The sequence below is a fragment of the Phyllobates terribilis genome, unplaced genomic scaffold, assembly GCF_046119375.1.
Source record: "Phyllobates terribilis strain yellow unplaced genomic scaffold, ASM4611937v1 Scaffold_2__4_contigs__length_985480577, whole genome shotgun sequence".
Taxonomy (NCBI): domain Eukaryota; kingdom Metazoa; phylum Chordata; class Amphibia; order Anura; family Dendrobatidae; genus Phyllobates; species Phyllobates terribilis.
In genome coordinates this window covers 820,245,223-820,263,061 of record NW_027362762.1, presented here as the reverse complement: position 1 = coordinate 820,263,061, position 17,839 = coordinate 820,245,223, and the positions used below count along the sequence as shown (strand labels likewise).

General features: G+C 47.3%; 1 protein-coding gene across 1 annotated transcript in view; it reads left to right on the top strand.

Moving 5' to 3' along the window:
* The window catches only part of DPH1 (diphthamide biosynthesis 1), a 393,607-nt gene that overhangs the window by 285,173 nt on the left and 90,595 nt on the right, over nucleotides 1-17,839 (top strand). Inside the window, exon 6 of the mRNA XM_073667680.1 lies at nucleotides 4,763-4,884. Coding sequence (XP_073523781.1) covers nucleotides 4,763-4,884 — 122 coding nt within the window. The remainder of the gene's footprint in view (nucleotides 1-4,762; nucleotides 4,885-17,839) is intronic.

Below are 17,839 nucleotides of genomic sequence, written 5' to 3'. Positions count from 1 at the left end.
TCAATTTCTGTACACTCTCCCTTGCTCTAATGCTCCAAATCTGTCAGATTATGAGGGCATCTCCTGTGTAAACCACCCTCTTCAGTTCAACCCACAGATTTTCACTTGTATTCAGGTCTGAGCTCTGGCTGGGCCATTCCAAAACTTTGATCTTCTTGTTTTGTTGATTTGGAGATATGCTTAGGGTCGCTGTTGTGCTGAAAGGTGGAATTCTTCTTCATCTGCAGCTTTTTAGCAGAGGCCTGAAGGTTTTGTTGCAAAATTTACTGATATTTGGAACTATTGATAACTCCCTCCACCTTGATTAAAGCCCCAGTTTTAGTTGCTGAAAAACAATCACAAAACATAATGCTACCTCTATCATGCTTCACTGTGTGTATGGTGTTCTTTTGATGTGCAGTGTTGACTTTGTGCTAAACACACCTTTTGAAATTGTGGCCAAATAGTTAAACCTTGGTCTCATTAGACCATAACATGTTTTCCCACATGCTTTTGGCAAAACATACTTAGACTTTGGATGTTTTTCTTGTAAGAAAAGGCTTCTGACTTACCACCCTAACCCACAGGCAAGAACTATGAAGAATATGAGAGATTTTTGTCACATGCAGTACACCACCAGTACTTGCTGCCAGAAATTCCTGCAGCTCTTTTAATGTTGCTTTAAGCCTCTTTGCAGCCCCCTGGACCAATTTTCTTCTTGTCTTTTTAGCAATTTTTGAGGGACATCCAGTTGTAGGTAATGTCACTGTTGTGCATAACTTAAGCCACTTCTTTATGACCATTTTCACAGTGTTCCATGGTATATCTGTTGCATTGGAAAAAAATTATAATTATCCTGACTAATAGCCTTCAGCTATGAGATCCCTTTGCTGTATTGTAAGCTGTTTACGGACCATGGCTTTTGTTGTAAAATCCAACTAAGTAAATGTCAGGAAAACCCTACTTGAACAGCTAAATTTTATATACAGTACAGACCAAAAGTTTGGACACACCTTCTCATTTCAAGATTTTTCTGTATTTTCATGACTATGAAAATTGTACATTCACACTGAAGGCATCAAAACTATGAATTAACACATGTGGAATTATTTACTTAACAAAAAAGTGTGAAACTACTGAAAATATGTCTTATATTCTAGGTTCTTCAAAGTAGCCACCTTTTGCTTTGATGATTGCTTTGCGCACTCTTCGCATTCTCTTGATTAGCTTCAAGAGGTAGTCACTGGAAATGGTCTTCCAACAATCTTGAAGGAGTTCCCAGAGATGTTTAGCACTTGTTGGCACTTTTGCCTTCACTATGCGGTCCAGCTCACCCCAAACCATCTCGATTGGGTTCAGGTCTAGTGATTGTGGAGGCCAGGTCATGGCGTAGCACCCCATCACTCTCCCTCTTGGTCAAATAGCCCTTACACAGCCTGGAGGTGTGTTTGGGGTCATTGTCCTATTGAAAAATAAATGATGGTCCAACTAAACGCAAACTGGATGGAATAGCATGTCGCTGCAAGATGCTGTGGTAGCCATGCAGGTTCAGTATGCCTTCAATTTTGAATAAATCCCCAACAGTGTCACCAGCAAAGCACCCCCACACCATCACACCTCCTCCTCCATGCTTCTCGGTGGGAACCAGGCATGTAGAGTCCATCCGTTCACCTTTTCTGCGTCGCACAAAGACACGGTGGTTGAAACCAAAGATCTCAAATTTGGACTCATCAGACCAAACCACAGATTTCCACTGGTTTAATGTCCATTCCTTGTGTTCTTTAGCCCAAACAAGTCTCTTCTGCTTGTTGCCTGTCCTTAGCAGTGGTTTCCTAGCAGCTATTTTACCATGAAGGCCTGCTGCACAAAGTCTTCTCTTAACAGTTGTTGAAGAGATGTGTCTGCTGCTAGAACTCTGTGTGGCATTGACCTGGTCTCTAATCTGAGCTGCTGTTAACCTGTGATTTCTGAGGCTGGTGACTCGGATAAACTTATCGTCGGAAGCAGAGGTGACTCTTGGTCTTCCTTTCCTGGGGCGGTCCTCATGTGAGCCAGTTTCTTTGTAGCGCTTGATGGTTTTTGCAACAGCACTTGGGGACACTTTCAAAGTTTTCCCAATTTTTCGGACTGACTGACCTTCATTTCTTAAAGTAATGATGGCCACTCATTTTTCTTTACTTAGCTGCTTTTTCTTGCCATAATACAAATTCTAACAGTCTATTCAGTAGGACTATCAGCTGTGTATCCACCAGACTTCAACACAACACAACTGATGGTCCCAACCCCATTTATAAGGCAAGAATCCCACTTATTAAACCTGACAGGGCACAAGTGAAGTGAAAACCATTTCCAGTGACTACCTCTTGAAGCTCATCAAGAGAATGCCAAGAGTGTGCAAAGCAGTCATCAAAGCAAAAGGTGGCTACTTCGAAGAACCTAGAATATAAGACATATTTTCAGTTGTTTAACACTTTTTTGTTAAGTATATAATTCCACATGTGTTAATTCATAGTTTTGATGCCTTCAGTGTGAATGTACAATTTTCATAGTAAAGAAAATACAGAAAAATCTTTAAATGAGAAGGTGTGTCCAAACTTTTGGTCTGTACTGTATGTTTAATTGGAATCACTGTAAAGGATGGCAGCTGTGTACTGACTACTATTTTACACGAGTTTAAATGTTTGGCTAATTCTAGGCACAACAACATCCTCAATTGTAAAACGGTGTTCGCAGTTTTGCAGTCACCTTATTTTCTTAATTTTATATTCTCCTCAAAATGATTTGTTTGTTTCTCAGCGGATTTGCACAGATTATGGGTGTCGTTAAAAGTGGAAAAAGTTCTGAAAGTGATTCTTCTTGGTACAATTTTTTTTACCTGGCAAAAACCTTGTATTTCAACACAAGTTGGTAAGCTTTTTATATCGGCTTTATGCTGAAGACAGAGGACAATCCTATGCTCTATAAACACTGAATTATGCTCTACTGAAAATAGTCCACCAGGAAAGTAACAATTTTTTGTAAAGCACCAAATTCAGAATCTTTTGCATGGGGGAGTATTGTGAAGTGCAGCCAGTCCCCCAAAGCAATGGATTTTTTTACCCATAATTTTTCTCTAGGACAATGTCTTTATTTGCGAGATTTGGGAATTTTCAATGTCAAGTAAACACATGGATTATTAGACAGTCATGTGCCTAAAGCCAATCCTGAACAATTTTTGCAGGGTTCATTATTGTTGAAAAAGGGCATTGCCATTCGAGATTAGAGTTACCATAAATGGTTGTACTTGATTTCTCAGGAAGTGGTGTCAAATTAACATGAATGTCAGGCCCATGGTTTCCTAGAGTATCACACTATGCCATTGCCATCCTATAGTGCATCCTGGTGCCATCTCTTTCGCAGGTAAAAAACGACCTAGCACCCAGAAGAACCTGATTCACCAGTCCAGGCCATTTCCATTTTTGTGGTTGTAGAGTCTATATACAATAAGCTACGATGTATTGTGTCCTTGTCATCTGTCATAGCCAGCTTGAACTTTCTTAGCAATTTGTGCTACAGTAGCTCTTACGCGGAATTCAACAAGACAGGCACCAGTGAGCTACAACCCTTAAAAGGGAACTATTCCAGTAGGCCCATCCTCGTTGGCTTCTCTCGGCCCAGCTTGCCTTGAGAGAGGGACAAGCTTCCTGGACTAGTCACCCGAGCCATATGATCCCAGGTTGTCTTTTAAACATACTTGGTGGATATGACTGAGCCAGTGTCGTATTCTTGCTGACATGAATTAAAGGTGAGTTCACTTTAACTAGTTCACCTTTTAGTCCTCCCATCGATTTGCTTTTTCTCTCCCATTGTATACTGGAAATACCTCACAAGACCTGTCATTTGGAAATGCTCTACCCCGTCATCTAGCCATCACAATGTGGCCCTTGTGCTCTATCCTTACACTTGCCCATTTATTTATTTTTTACTGCTTGCAATATGCTGACTCTTCACTTGCCTCCTCATATATCTCACCCTTCAACAGCCGCCATTGTAACGAGACAATCAGTATTGCTCCCATTACCTATCAGTTTTTTATGTGATGTCTTATTAGTGTAATGCTTAAAATTGTACACTGCTTTATACAGCTGGTCCACATCCCATTCGGTAGCATGCATCCTGCTTGTTGCTTCTCCCACATGGTACAGCCTTTTTCTGTATGTTTCAGGGATGCTTCTCGTTCCAGGGTACTGTGAATACTCCACTAAATAGCTTTCTCATCCAGTTGTCAGTTTCACAATATCACGGTACTTTATTGCATCTAGCACACCTCTTATCTCCGCAGCCGGGTTTCTCATCAGTCCCTGACTTACTGCATCCTAATGTAATTATAGATGGATGCAATTTATCCTTCTCCAACCCATGATTATGTGTGACTTATGACTATGTGGAGAAGGCATCACATACCACTGCAATTTAAAATTTTGGGCTAATATGATTTTTCTGGGCATCAAAAACATTAAGGCCTATAAGATATTAATATAAACCATAGGAATTGCCAGGCTGCATTTACTTCCACTGTATAAAAGCAAAATAATTCACAAACAGCTGAATGAATTATTGAAAGACTTCAAGCGGAAGGATAACTCAGGCTCTTATGTTTCTAGTGTGATTTTAGTAGTTTCTAATAATGGCTCAAACTCCTTCAGCTAATGTAATTTTAATTTCTGGCATATAACTTCAACAAAAAAAATTCAGCATTTAATGAATAAGCCCCTCTATTGTGCTTTTCTGTTTTTGTCCTTAGGCTGCAGTTCAAGATCTTCGCCCTGAGTACAAAGTTCTCGTCCCCCAGAGTAAGCCACTATCACCGGGAGAAATCCTGGGCTGCACGTCCCCCCGACTCGAGGCCTCTGTAGATGCTGTGGTGTAAGTAGTCTCATCAGTATGGCAATATACAACTCTCTGTCCTATTATGATGATGATCATGCCTTCTATAATACTGGATTACAGACTACACATCTCCAGTTTCTTTTCATACATTTTCAGCAAGTGTAACAGAGGAATGTTACAATGCAGTCTTCTGAAAAGATTGTTTCATGAAGTATTTACTGAAACAGACATGTCAGGAGAGCTGTCACTGCTAAATATGAGGCAGGACAGATGCTCTACTTTTAGTGTTTCCCAGTTGCTCAGCAATGTATCACCTATTAAAAAAAAGAATACAATAAAGCACCCCAAAGGCTTCCGCTGCCAAGCACTGTCATAGTGCACGTAACACATGTTGGGAACCGAGACACTACTGTATTGTAACGGGTCTGGGAGGTGGAACCTCTGAGCTACTATACAAAGGGACAGTCCTTGTAAGGAAGCGGGTGGCTCCCAGGGAAGGCGGGCAGGTAGTCACGGCAAGTGACAGGAACAGTCTCTGGGTAGAAGGGCAGGAGGTCACGGCAAGTGACGGGAACAGTCTCTTGACAGGCGGGTGGTCACGGCAAGTGACAGCAGGGTAAGAGTCTCTAGACAGGCCGGTGGTCACGGCAAGTGACGGCAGAGCCTCCAGGTAGGCTAGCAGGCGGGTAGCAAGTGAGCGCTCCCAGGTGAGCGGGTAAGAGTCTCTCGGCTGGCTGGCAGGTGGTCACGGCAAGTGACGGCAGGGCCTCCAGGTAGGCTAGCTGACGGGTAGCAGGTGAGCGCTCCCAGGTGAGCGGGTAAGAGTCTCTCGGCTGGCTGGCAGGTGGTCACGGCAAGTGACGGCAGAGCCTCCAGGTAGGCTAGCTGGCGGGTAGCAGGTGAGCGCTCCCAGGTGAGCGGGTAAGAGTCTCTCGGCTGGCTGGCAGGTGGTCACGGCAAGTGACGGCAGAGCCTCCAGGTAGGCTAGCTGGCGGGTAGCAGGTGAGCGCTCCCAGGTGAGCGGGTAAGAGTCTCTCGGCTGGCTGGCAGGTGGTCTCAGGCGGGTATCAGGCAGGTGCTTCCTGATCCGCCGGCGGACTGGTCCATAGACAGACTGGCGGATGCAGGTAGACAGACTGTCGGACCGTAGGAATGCAAGCAGGTAGACAGAGCTGGAAAACAGACTGGCAACGGGACCTGAGGGCTGAAGCAGAGGTGAGTATGCTTTGCAACAACTTTGCTCGGGCACCTCCATTTTGGAGGAGGTGCCTTATATATGGGAGCTCCACCGGCAATTGGCCGGGGACTCCTTAGGACGGCGCGCGCGGCCCCTTTAAGAGAGAGGGAGCGCGCGCGTGCCCTAAGCACAGTGCCCGGGAAGCGGCGAGCGCTGCCAGCAGCGCAGGAAGAGGACGCCGAGGATGGAGCAGGGAGGTGAGAGGAACGGCGTCTCTGCCTAGCAGGAGGCAGGGACGCGACGCTACAGTACCCCCCCTTTAGGCCCCCCCTTTTTTAGGCCGGAGAGAAATTTATCAAGGATGAGCGGGGCATGGATGTTCTCCCGGGGCTCCCACGTTCTCTCCTCAGGACCAAACCCCTTCCAATCCACTAGAAAAAAGGTCTTTCCTCTTACCCTTTTGGTGGCCAGAATGCTCTCTACTTCAAACTCGTCTTCAGCGGAAACCGAAGCAGGAGGCGCACCTGTAGACTTGGAAAAAGAGTTAAGTACCACAGGTTTGAGGAGAGATACATGGAAGGAGTTAGGGATCCGCAAGTTGGCCGGGAGTTTCAATTTATAGGCCACCGGGTTGATTTGTTTGATAACTTCCAGTGGGCCGATGAACCGAGGCCCCAACTTGTAGGAAGGAATCTTGAGCCGGACATACTTGGAAGAGAGCCAGACTTTATCTCCAGGACGGAATTGGGGCGGATCCAGACGTCTTTTGTCAGCCTGTTTCTTCATCCGCTCGGAGGACTGAAGAAGTGCGGATCTGGTACTCTCCCAAATGGAGTAGAATTCGCTAGCAAGAGATTCCGCGGCCGGATTATCCACCGAGGCGGAGACGGGAAACGGGATCCGAGGATGTTGACCGTAGACAATAAAAAACGGGGATTTGGAGGAAGAATCGCTCTCGTGATTATTATAGGAAAATTCGGCCCACGGTAAAAGATCCACCCAGTCGGAATGGTGGGCATTAACAAAGTGCCCGAGGTAACTGGTTAAAATTTGGTTGATCCGCTCTACTTGACCATTGGACTGTGGGTGATAAGCAGAGGAGAAGTCCAAGGTGACCCCCAGCAGTTTACACATGGCTCTCCAGAAGCGAGAGGTGAACTGAACTCCTCGGTCGGATACGATGTGGAGAGGGAGACCATGAAGACGGAAAATATGATGGATAAAGTCTTTAGCCAATTCCGATGCAGACGGAAGGCCCGGCAGGGGAATGAAGTGAGCCATCTTAGAGAAGCGGTCAGCGACCACCCAAATGACCGTACAACCAGCAGAGACAGGGAGATCCGTTATAAAGTCCTTGGCTATATGCTGCCACGGGGCAGCAGGTATGGGAAGAGGCTGAAGGCGGTCGGCTGGCAGATGTCTAGGAACCTTGTTGCGGGCGCAGGACGCACAGGCTGAGACAAAGTCTATTACGTCCTTGTGCAGGGTAGACCACCAGTAATGCCGGGTAATAAGCAGGAGGGTCTTTTTCTGGCCAGCATGGCCAGCTAGCTTAGACGAATGTCCCCAGTGTAGGACTTTCTCACAATCAGGTACTGTTACGAACGTCTTACCGGGTGGAAGACGATTTAGATCCACGGGAGCAACCAGCATTACCTTGGCGGGGTCGATGATGTGCTTTGGCTCCTCCTCTAGATCGGAGAACAAAAAGGATCGGGACAAGGCATCAGCTTTGATATTTTTGTCTGCCGGGCGAAAATGAAGAATGAAATCAAAGCGGGCGAAGAACAAGGACCACCGGGCTTGGCGCGGGTTAAGTCTTTGGGCACTCTGGAGATAAGCCAAGTTTTTGTGATCCGTGTAGATTATTACCGGGTGAAGAGCCCTCTCGAGCAGGTAACGCCACTCCTCCAGTGCCAACTTAATGGCTAACAATTCTCGGTCTCCTATAGAATAATTGCGCTCAGATGAGGAGAAGAGTTTGGAGAAGAAGCCGCAGGTTACCATTCTTCCGGATGACGACTTTTGGGTGAGCACCGCTCCGGCTCCGGAGGAGGAAGCGTCTACTTCTAGCAAGAATTGTTGCTGTCCGGACGGTGCAGCACAGGAGCGGAGGAGAAAGCTTGTTTCAAAGACATGAAGGCCTCCTCTGCCTCGGGCGGCCATTCTTTGGGATTAGCGCCCTTACGGGTGAGCGCAGAGATAGGGGCAGTCCGGGAAGAGAAGTGCGGAAAGAAGAGGCGGTAGTAGTTGGCGAAGCCCAGGAACCGCTGGATAGCCTTCAACCCCTCCGGTCGGGGCCACTTCTGGATGGCAGAAAGTTTCTCAGGATCCATTCGTAGACCGGTCTGAGAGATGATGTAGCCCAGAAATGGAAGCGAGGTCTGCTCAAAGAGGCACTTCTCAAATTTTGCGTAGAGGTGGTTTTGCCTGAGCCAGAGCAGGACCTGACGAACGTCCCTCCGGTGTGTGGGGAGATCCGGAGAGAAGACCAAGATGTCGTCCAGGTATACCACCACGCAGGAGTAGAGAAGGTCACGGAAGATATCATTGACCAACTCCTGAAAGACGGCGGGAGCATTACAGAGACCGAAGGGCATTACGAGGTATTCATAGTGGCCATCCCGGGTGTTGAATGCCGTCTTCCATTCATTCCCCTGACGGATACGAACCAGGTTATAGGCCCCACGGAGATCCAGCTTGGTGAAGATTCTAGCACCCCTCAGACGGTCAAATAATTCAGGAATGAGCGGAAGGGGATATTTATTCTTCACCGTGATCTGGTTAAGGCCTCTATAGTCTATGCAGGGACGAAGTGAGCCGTCCTTCTTTTTAGCGAAGAAGAAGCCTGCTCCCGCCGGGGAGGTAGATTTCCGGATAAATCCCCGGGCCAGGTTCTCCTCGATATATTCAGACATGGACCGGGTCTCCGCAGCGGACAAAGGGTAAATACGCCCTCGGGGCGGAGTAGCGCCAGGTACCAAGTCGATAGGGCAATCGTATGGTCTATGAGGAGGTAATGTCTCTGCTTCCTTTTTATTAAAGACATCAGCATAAGACCAATAGGGTACCGGCAGGCCGGGTAGATTGACTGGGGGAGGAGAAGGACGGGCAGGACGAACGGGAACTAAACAAATCCTGGATCTAAGTGCTCAACATCCTGGATCTAAGTGCTCAGATAGCGGTACTGAGGAGCATCGACAACATGGAACGGAGTTTGCTGCTCACCGAGCAGACACTCAATGGGTCAACACTGGGGGTGGAGCTTAGTGGGGAAGCGCAGGCTGAACAGGCAGGGAGCTGGGTAACAGTTAGAAGGGATAGAGGGAAGAAGTATAGGAAGGCTGGTTCAGAACCGGCATTATTGGAGCACGACAGATCCTCTGACCGCCGGGAGAGTGTATGCTCCAGTAATGAGGGGGAGGGGGGAAGTGTAGGGCAGGCTAGACAGGTCCTGGTAGTGGGTGACTCTATTATTAGGGGGACAGATAGGGCAATCTGTCACAAAGACCGGGATCGCCGAACGGTGTGCTGCCTCCCTGGCGCTCGAGTCCGGCACATCGCGGATCGTTTTGACAGGTTACTGGGTGGGGCTGGCGAAGACCCAGCGGTCATGGTCCACATTGGCACCAATGACAAAGTGAATGGTAGATGGAGGGTCCTTAAAAATGATTTCAGGGATCTAGGTAGGAAGCTTAGGGCAAGGACCTCCAAGGTAGTTTTCTCAGAAATACTACCAATCCCGCGAGCCACACAGGAGCGCCAACGGGAGGTTAGGGAGGTGAATAAGTGGCTAAAGAGTTGGTGCAAGGCAGAAGGGTTTGGGTTCATGGAGAACTGGGCCGACTTCGCTGTCGGCTACAGGCTCTACCGTAGGGACGGGCTGCACCTCAATGGGGAGGGTGCAGCGGTGCTGGGGAAGAAGATGGCTAATAGGTTGGAGGAGTTTTTAAACTAGAGACGGGGGGGGGAAACCAAGGAAATAGGTGGGATGTGAGGCAAGCAAGGGGGAAGGGGAGAAGTGAATATAATGAGGGTGGAGAGGGGGGTGGGGATAGTACAGTTAGATCATTAGAGAAGAATAGGATGCTAAATAACCCCAAAGTTTTATCTTGCATGCTGACCAACGCAAGAAGCCTGACCAATAAGGCGGATGAGCTGCAGGCGCTTATATCGGAGGAGAGGTATGACATCGTAGGTATAACAGAGACTTGGCTAGACGATAGCTACGACTGGGCGGTAAATTTAACAGATTATAGTTTATTTAGAAGGGACCGGAAACAGGGGAAGGGCGGAGGAGTCTGCTTATATGTAAAGTCACGTCTAAAGCCCAGACTAAGGGAAGATATAGGAGAGGGAGAAGAGGGGGTCAAGTCCATGTGGGTAGAGATAGAGGGGGCAAAAAATAATAATAAAATATTACTGGGGGTCTGCTATAAGCCACCCAATATAACAGAGGAGAATGAGAAACTGCTATTAGGACAAATAGACAAAGTAGCAAAACATAATGAGGTGATTGTAATGGGGGACTTCAACTACCCGGATATTGACTGGGAAACAGAAACCTGTAGATCGCAGAAAGGAAAAAGGTTCTTGACAAATATCAAGGATAATTATCTCTCCCAACTAGTGCAGGAACCAACGAGAGGGAAGGCGGTGTTGGACTTAATATTGACTAATAGGCCTGATAGAATAACTGAGGTACAGATAGGGGGGCACCTAGGTAATAGTGATCATAATATTATCAATTTCAAAATGCCCTTCAGTAGGGTTATCAATAAGGGAACAACTAAAACATTAAACTTTAGGACGGCGAAGTTTGATCAGCTGAAAGAAAACCTTCAACTTATAGACTGGGACAAAGTTCTTAATCAAGGAAATACGAATAGTAAATGGGAAACCTTCAAAAGAATTCTGAATACTCAGTGCGAGAGGTATATACCGTATGGGAATAAAAGGGCCAGAAATAAGAGGAAACCAATATGGTTGAATAAGAACGTAAAAGGGGCGTTAAATAGCAAAAAAGAGGCATTCAAGAGATTAAAACAGGAAAACAGTAAGGAGGCACTAATGTGTTACAAGGAAAAAACGAGAACCTGTAAAAAACAAATAAAAATAGCAAAGGAGGAAACAGAGAGACGTATTGCTAGGGAAAGTAGATCAAATCCCAAACTGTTCTTTACGTATATAAATAGTAAAAGGATTAAATCGAATAATATTGGACCGATAAAAAGTGATGAAGGCAAAATCATAGAGAAAGATGAGGATAAAGCTAATCTATTAAATAATTTTTTTTCGTCAACTTTCACAAAGGAAAAAGAACTAACAGGCGAAATGAGAAGTGACAAACTTAATCCTCCACTAAGTATGACTAATCTAACCCAAGCTGGGGTACAGAAACGCCTCAGTAACATTAAAATAAACAAATCACCAGGACCTGATGGCATACACCCACGGGTACTAAGGGAACTAAGTAATGTGATAGACAGACCCTTATATCTTATATTTAAGGACTCTGTTGAGACTGGGTCTGTGCCACTTGATTGGCGACAGGCGAATGTAGTGCCAATATTCAAAAAGGGAGCGAAAAGTGACGCCGGAAACTATCGGCCGGTGAGTCTGACGTCCGTTGTGGGCAAAATTTTTGAAAGCTTCATTAAAGAGGCAATTACGGAGCATCTTGATGCTAATAATCTTTTAATCCCGAACCAACATGGATTCATGAGGAATCGCTCCTGCCAAACAAACCTGATTGACTTCTACGAGGAGGTTAGCTCTCGAGTAGATCAGGGGGAACCAGTGGATGTCGTGCATCTCGACTTCTCAAAAGCGTTCGATAGCGTGCCACATAATAGGTTGGCATACAAAATGAGAATGATGGGGCTGGGGGAAAATGTCTGCAAGTGGGTAGCTAACTGGCTAAAGGATAGAAGGCAGAGGGTGGTTATAAATGGAATATACTCAGATTGGGTAAACGTCACTAGTGGGGTACCACAGGGGTCTGTACTAGGCCCAATGTTATTTAATATCTTTATTAACGACATAGTCAATGGGATAAATAGTAAAATATCAATATTTGCAGATGACACAAAGTTATGTAAAACAATTAATACAAAAGAGGACAGTGCAGACCTACAGAGGGATTTGGATAAGCTGGGTAGGTGGAGCATTAAATGGCAAATGAGGTTTAACGAGGAGAAATGTAAGGTCATACATATGGGAAGGAAAAATGGAAGTCACCAGTACTCACTGAATGGGAAATCATTGGGGAATTCAGAGATGGAGAAGGACTTGGGCATCTTGATTGATAGCAAACTAAATTGGAGTGCCCAAAGTCAGGCGGCTGCTGTAAGGGCAAACAGGGTAATGGGATGTATCAGAAGAGGTATAGCTGCAAAGGATGAGAACATTGTTCTTCCACTGTACAAAGCACTGGTCAGACCACACTTGGAATACTGTGCTCAGTTATGGGCCCCACTATATAGAAAGGATATAAATGAGCTTGAAAAGGTACAAAGGAGGGCAACAAAATTAATAAAGGGAATGGAGGGACTGCAATACCCAGAGAGGTTGGCAAAACTACGACTATTCAGCCTGGAAAAGAGAAGGTTGAGGGGGGACATAATAAATGTGTACAAATATGTTAGGGGACAGTATAGAGACCTTGGCCGGGATTTGTTCAAAAGGAGGGATATTACGGTAACAAGAGGGCATTCACTAAGACTGGAAGAGAAAAGGTTTCAGCACCAGCATAGGAAGGGGTTCTTTACGGTAAGAGCAGTGAGAATATGGAATTCACTGAGTGAGGAGACGGTAATGTCGGATTCACTAAACCAGTTCAAGCGGGGACTGGATGCATTTCTAGATACCAGGCAGATTTCTGCATATACTTAAAAATAAAATAAAATAGTAGGTTGATACAGGGATTTATTCTGACTGCTGGTTTCAGAGTCGGGAGGGAATTTTTCCTCAGGTGAAGATTGGCTAAATCATTTGGGGTTTTTGCCCTCCTCTGGATCAACTTTAGCAATTACAGAACTAACAGGTCGAAATTGATGGACGCAAGTCTTTATTCGGCTTTACTAACTATGTAAGTCTTATGGCAGTCCTGTCCCCAGCGAAAGACTTCTCCGGTCTGCCAATCAAGCACGGGTGCATGTCTCTGGAGCCAAGGTAGGCCAAGCAAAAGGGCATGAGAGAGTCCAGGTAGAACATGAAAAAAGATGCTCTCAGAGTGCAGCATTCCCACCTGCAGTGTTATGGGTTCGGTGATATGTTGGATGGGATGCGGTAAGAGACCCCCGTCCACGGAGGCGACAGATAAGGGTGCGGCCAGAGGTTTGGTGGGAATGCGGTATTTCTCTACCAGGGACTGAGAGATAAGATTTCCGGTAGCTCCAGAATCAAGTTGAGCTAGTTCAAAGTAACGGTTCTCCCCGCAGATGATAGAGACCGACAGCATCAGAGATGGAGAGGGTTTATTCTTGTCTAGGACGACCTCTCTGAGCGATCCTAGAAACAGGCGTTTCCCGATCTCTCCGGGCAGGAACGGATCCGGTGCTCCTTACTGCCACAGTAGAAGCAGCTTCCCTCGGCACGGCGTGACTCTTGACGGGTTTTGACCACCTTGGTCTGGTCGACCTGCATAGGCTCGGGTGAGTGCGCCTGGGGAGTAACTGAGGAAGTGACGGGATTCTGGAAGGTAGGAGCAAGGTGCGGAAACCTCCTCTCACGGGTGACCTCTTTGGTACGCTCCTGGAACCGGATGTCAATCCGGGTGGCAAGTGTTATTAAATCTTCGAGAGTGGTAGGAATGTCCCAACCGGCAAGTTCATCCTTAATCCGGCCGGATAGACCTTCCCAGAAGATGGACACCAGGGTGTCGTTATCCCAGGCAAGCTCAGAAGCAAGGGTATGGAACCGTATGGCATATTGGCCCATGGTGAGACTCCCTTGACGGAGGCGTAGCTGAGATGAGGCAGATGAGGTCTTTCGTCCTGGTTCGTCAAAGACTTTCCGGAAGGCCATGAGAAAGGCTGGCAGGTTGGACACCAGGGGGTCTCCTCTCTCCCATAGAGGATTTAGCCAAGCCAGCGCCTCCCCAGTGAGATGGGACATGATGAAGGCCACTTTGGCTCGGTCGGTGGAAAACTGGTGTGCCAAAAGTTCGAAGTGCAGGGTGCACTGATTAATGAAGCCCCGTGCCTGACCGGGATCTCCACCAAAGCGAGGCGGGGCGGAAAGTCGGGGACCGGGAAGGGATGCCATGGTATTGATGGGCAGCGGCGCTGCCGGGATAGTAGTTGTGCGAGTGGAAGCAGCTCCCGACGAGGCAGTCAGTGTGTCCAGGCGGGAGTGAACACTACGCAGGTGGCCCAAGATGGAGTCCTGTTGGGACCTCTGACGGGAAAGTTCATGACATAGGTCCGAGAGCGAGGGAGCTTGGGTGCCACCGGGTTCCATGGCCTGAGCAAACTGTAACGAGTCTGGGAGGTGGAACCTCTGAGCTACTATACAAAGGGACAGTCCTTGTAAGGAAGCTGGTGGCTCCCAGGGAAGGCGGGCAGGTAGTCACGGCAAGTGACAGGAACAGTCTCTGGGTAGAAGGGCAGGAGGTCACGGCAAGTGACGGGAACAGTCTCTTGACAGGCGGGTGGTCACGGCAAGTGACAGCAGGGTAAGAGTCTCTAGACAGGCCGGTGGTCACGGCAAGTGACGGCAGAGCCTCCAGGTAGGCTAGCTGGCGGGTAGCAGGTGAGCGCTCCCAGGTGAGCGGGTAAGAGTCTCTCGGCTGGCTGGCAGGTGGTCACGGCAAGTGACGGCAGAGCCTCCAGGTAGGCTAGCTGGCAGGTAGCAGGTGAGCGCTCCCAGGTGAGCGGGTAAGAGTCTCTCGGCTGGCTGGCAGGTGGTCTCAGGCAGGTATCAGGCAGGTGCTTCCTGATCCGCCGGCGGACTGGTCCATAGACAGACTGGCGGATGCAGGTAGACAGACTGTCGGACCGCAGCAATGCAAGCAGGTAGACAGAGCTGGAAAACAGACTGGCAACGGGACCTGAGGGCTGAAGCAGAGGTGAGTATGCTTTGCAACAACTTTGCTCGGGCAACTCCATTTTGGAGGAGGTGCCTTATATATGGGAGCTCCACGGGCAATTGGCCGGGGACTCCTTACGACGGTGCGTGCGGCCCCTTTAAGAGAGAGGGAGCGCGCGCGCGCCCTAAGCACAGTGCCCGGGAAGTGGCGAGCGCTGCCAGCAGCGCGGGAAGAGGACGCCGAGGACGGAGCAGCGAGGTGAGAGGAACGGCGTCTCTGCCTAGCAGGAGGCAGGGACGCCGACGCTACATGTATATAGTGCTTGGGGTTGCCTATATAAGTTCAATTTAGAATTTGCTCGGTGTTTGGTTCAAAGCCGACTCATCGACAACTTCTGCATGGAGTTTTTGTCTTCCCTGCGTTTGTGTTGATGTACTCTAGATACTTAAATTTTATACTGGTAGGCTAATCTAAGCTAGGTATATTAAATTGTGAGGCCCATTAGGGACAGGCACGTATGTTAGTGATGATGACAATCTGTACCGGTCTCTGGAATATTGTGTCCCTATATCATTTACTAATCTGTTGCTTAACACCTCACAAGATTACTTGGGCATGGTCCTAGATTGTGAGACCCTATTATTGCTTTCAGTTTCTCTGGTTTTAATCCAGCTTGTTGGCCATCATACTGCTAAGGAGCTCCACCAGACAGCAATAACGCCTTGGATGCAAGCCAGAGGCCTTTGCATCAAAGGCCATATTCCTTTACTTTGGTGAAAAGAAAAACATCAAAATGTTCCCAGGAATCTACTAGTGTGGCTTCTGCTAGGTCTGTCTATATAAGTCCTATTAAAAGTTGCTAGATTTCACGTATAGACCATAACACTACTGAGTGGTGGTCACAAATGTGCACTAACATCCCCGTGAAAAGGGCAATAGTCCTTTCACTTGATATACACTGCTCAAAAAAATAAAGGGAACACTCAAATAACACATCCTAGATCTGAATGAATGAAATATTCTCATTGAATACTTTGTTCTGTACAAAGTTGAATGTGCTGACAACAAAATCACACAAAAATCATCAATGGAAATCAAATTTATTAACCAATCGAGGCCTGGATTTGGAGTCACCCCCAAAATTAAAGTGGAAAAACACACTACAAGCTGATCCAACTTTGATGTAATGTCCTTAAAACAAGTCAAAATGAGGCTCAGTATTGTGTGTGGCCTCCACGTGCCTGTATGACCTCCCTACAACCCCTGGGCATGCTCCTGATGAGGTTGCAGATGGTCTCCTGTGGCATCTCCTCCTAGACCTGGACTAAAGCATCCGCCAACTCCTGGGCAGTCTGTGGTGCAACGTGACGTTGGTGAATGGAGCGAGTCATGATGTCCCAGATGTGCTCAATTGAATTCAGGTCTGGGGAACGAGCTAGCCAGTTCATAGCTTCAATGCCTTCATCTTGCAGGAACTGCTGACACACTCCAGCCACATGAGGTCTGGCATTGTCCTGCATTACGAGGAACCCAGGGCCAACCGCACCAGCATATGGTCTCACAAGGGGTCTGAGAATCTCATCTCGATACCTAATGTCAGTCAGGCTACCTCTGGCGAGCACATGGAGGGCTGTGCTACGCTTCAAAGAAATGCCACCCTACACCATTACTGACCCACTGCCAAACCGGTCATGCTGAAGGATGTTGCAGGCTGCAGATTGCTCTCCACGGCGTCTCCAGACTCTGTCATGTCTGTCACATGTGCTCAGTGTGAACCTGCTTTCATCTGTGAAAAGCACAGGGCGCCAGTGGCGACTTTGCCAATCCTGGTGTTCTGTGGCAAATGCCAAGCATCCTGCACGGTGTTGGGCTGTGAGCAAAACCCCCGTCTGTGGACGTCGGGCCCTCATACCACCCTCATGGAGTCGGTTTCTATTTGTTTGTGCAGACACATGCACATTTGTGGCCTGCTGGAGGTCATTTTGCAGGGCTCTGGCAGTGCTCTTCCTGTTACTCCTTCCACAAAGGCGGAGGTAGCGGTCCTGCTGCTGGGTGGTTGCCCTCCTACGGCCCCCTCCACGTCTCTTAGTGTACTGGCCTGTCTCCTGGTAGCGCCTCCACCCTCTGGACACTACGCTGACAGACACAGCAAACCTTCTTGCCACAGCTCGCATTGATGTGCCATTCTGGATGAGCTGCCCTACCTGAGCAACTTCTGTGGGTTGTAGAGTCCGTCTCATGCTACCACGAGTGTGAAAGCACAGCCAACATTCAAAAGTGACCAAAACATCAGCCAGAAAGCATTGGTACTGAGATGTGGTCTGTGGTCTCCACCTGCAGAACCACTCCTTTATTGAGTGTGTCTTGATAATTGCCAATAATTTCCATCTATTGTCTATTCCATTTGCACAACAGCATGTGAAATTGATTGTCAATCAGTGTTGCTTCCTAAGTGGACAGTTTGATTTCACAGAAGTTTGATTTACTTGGAGTTATATTCTGTTGTTTAAGTGTTCCCTTTATTTTTTTGAGCAGTGTACATACGGTACTCTACAAAAGCTTTAAGCAGGTGTAGATAACATGCTTCATCGTAAGAATTATTTTAGAATAGAAGTGTTAATAGTTTTTTATCAATTGATGCAAATTGATTGAACAAAAGAGAAATTCAAATCAATATTTTGTGTGATCGCCCTTTCCCTTCAAAACAGAATACATTCTTCTAGGTACACTTGCACACAATTTTTGACAGAAGTCTGGCATTTTTCTGCACCCTAAATCCTATG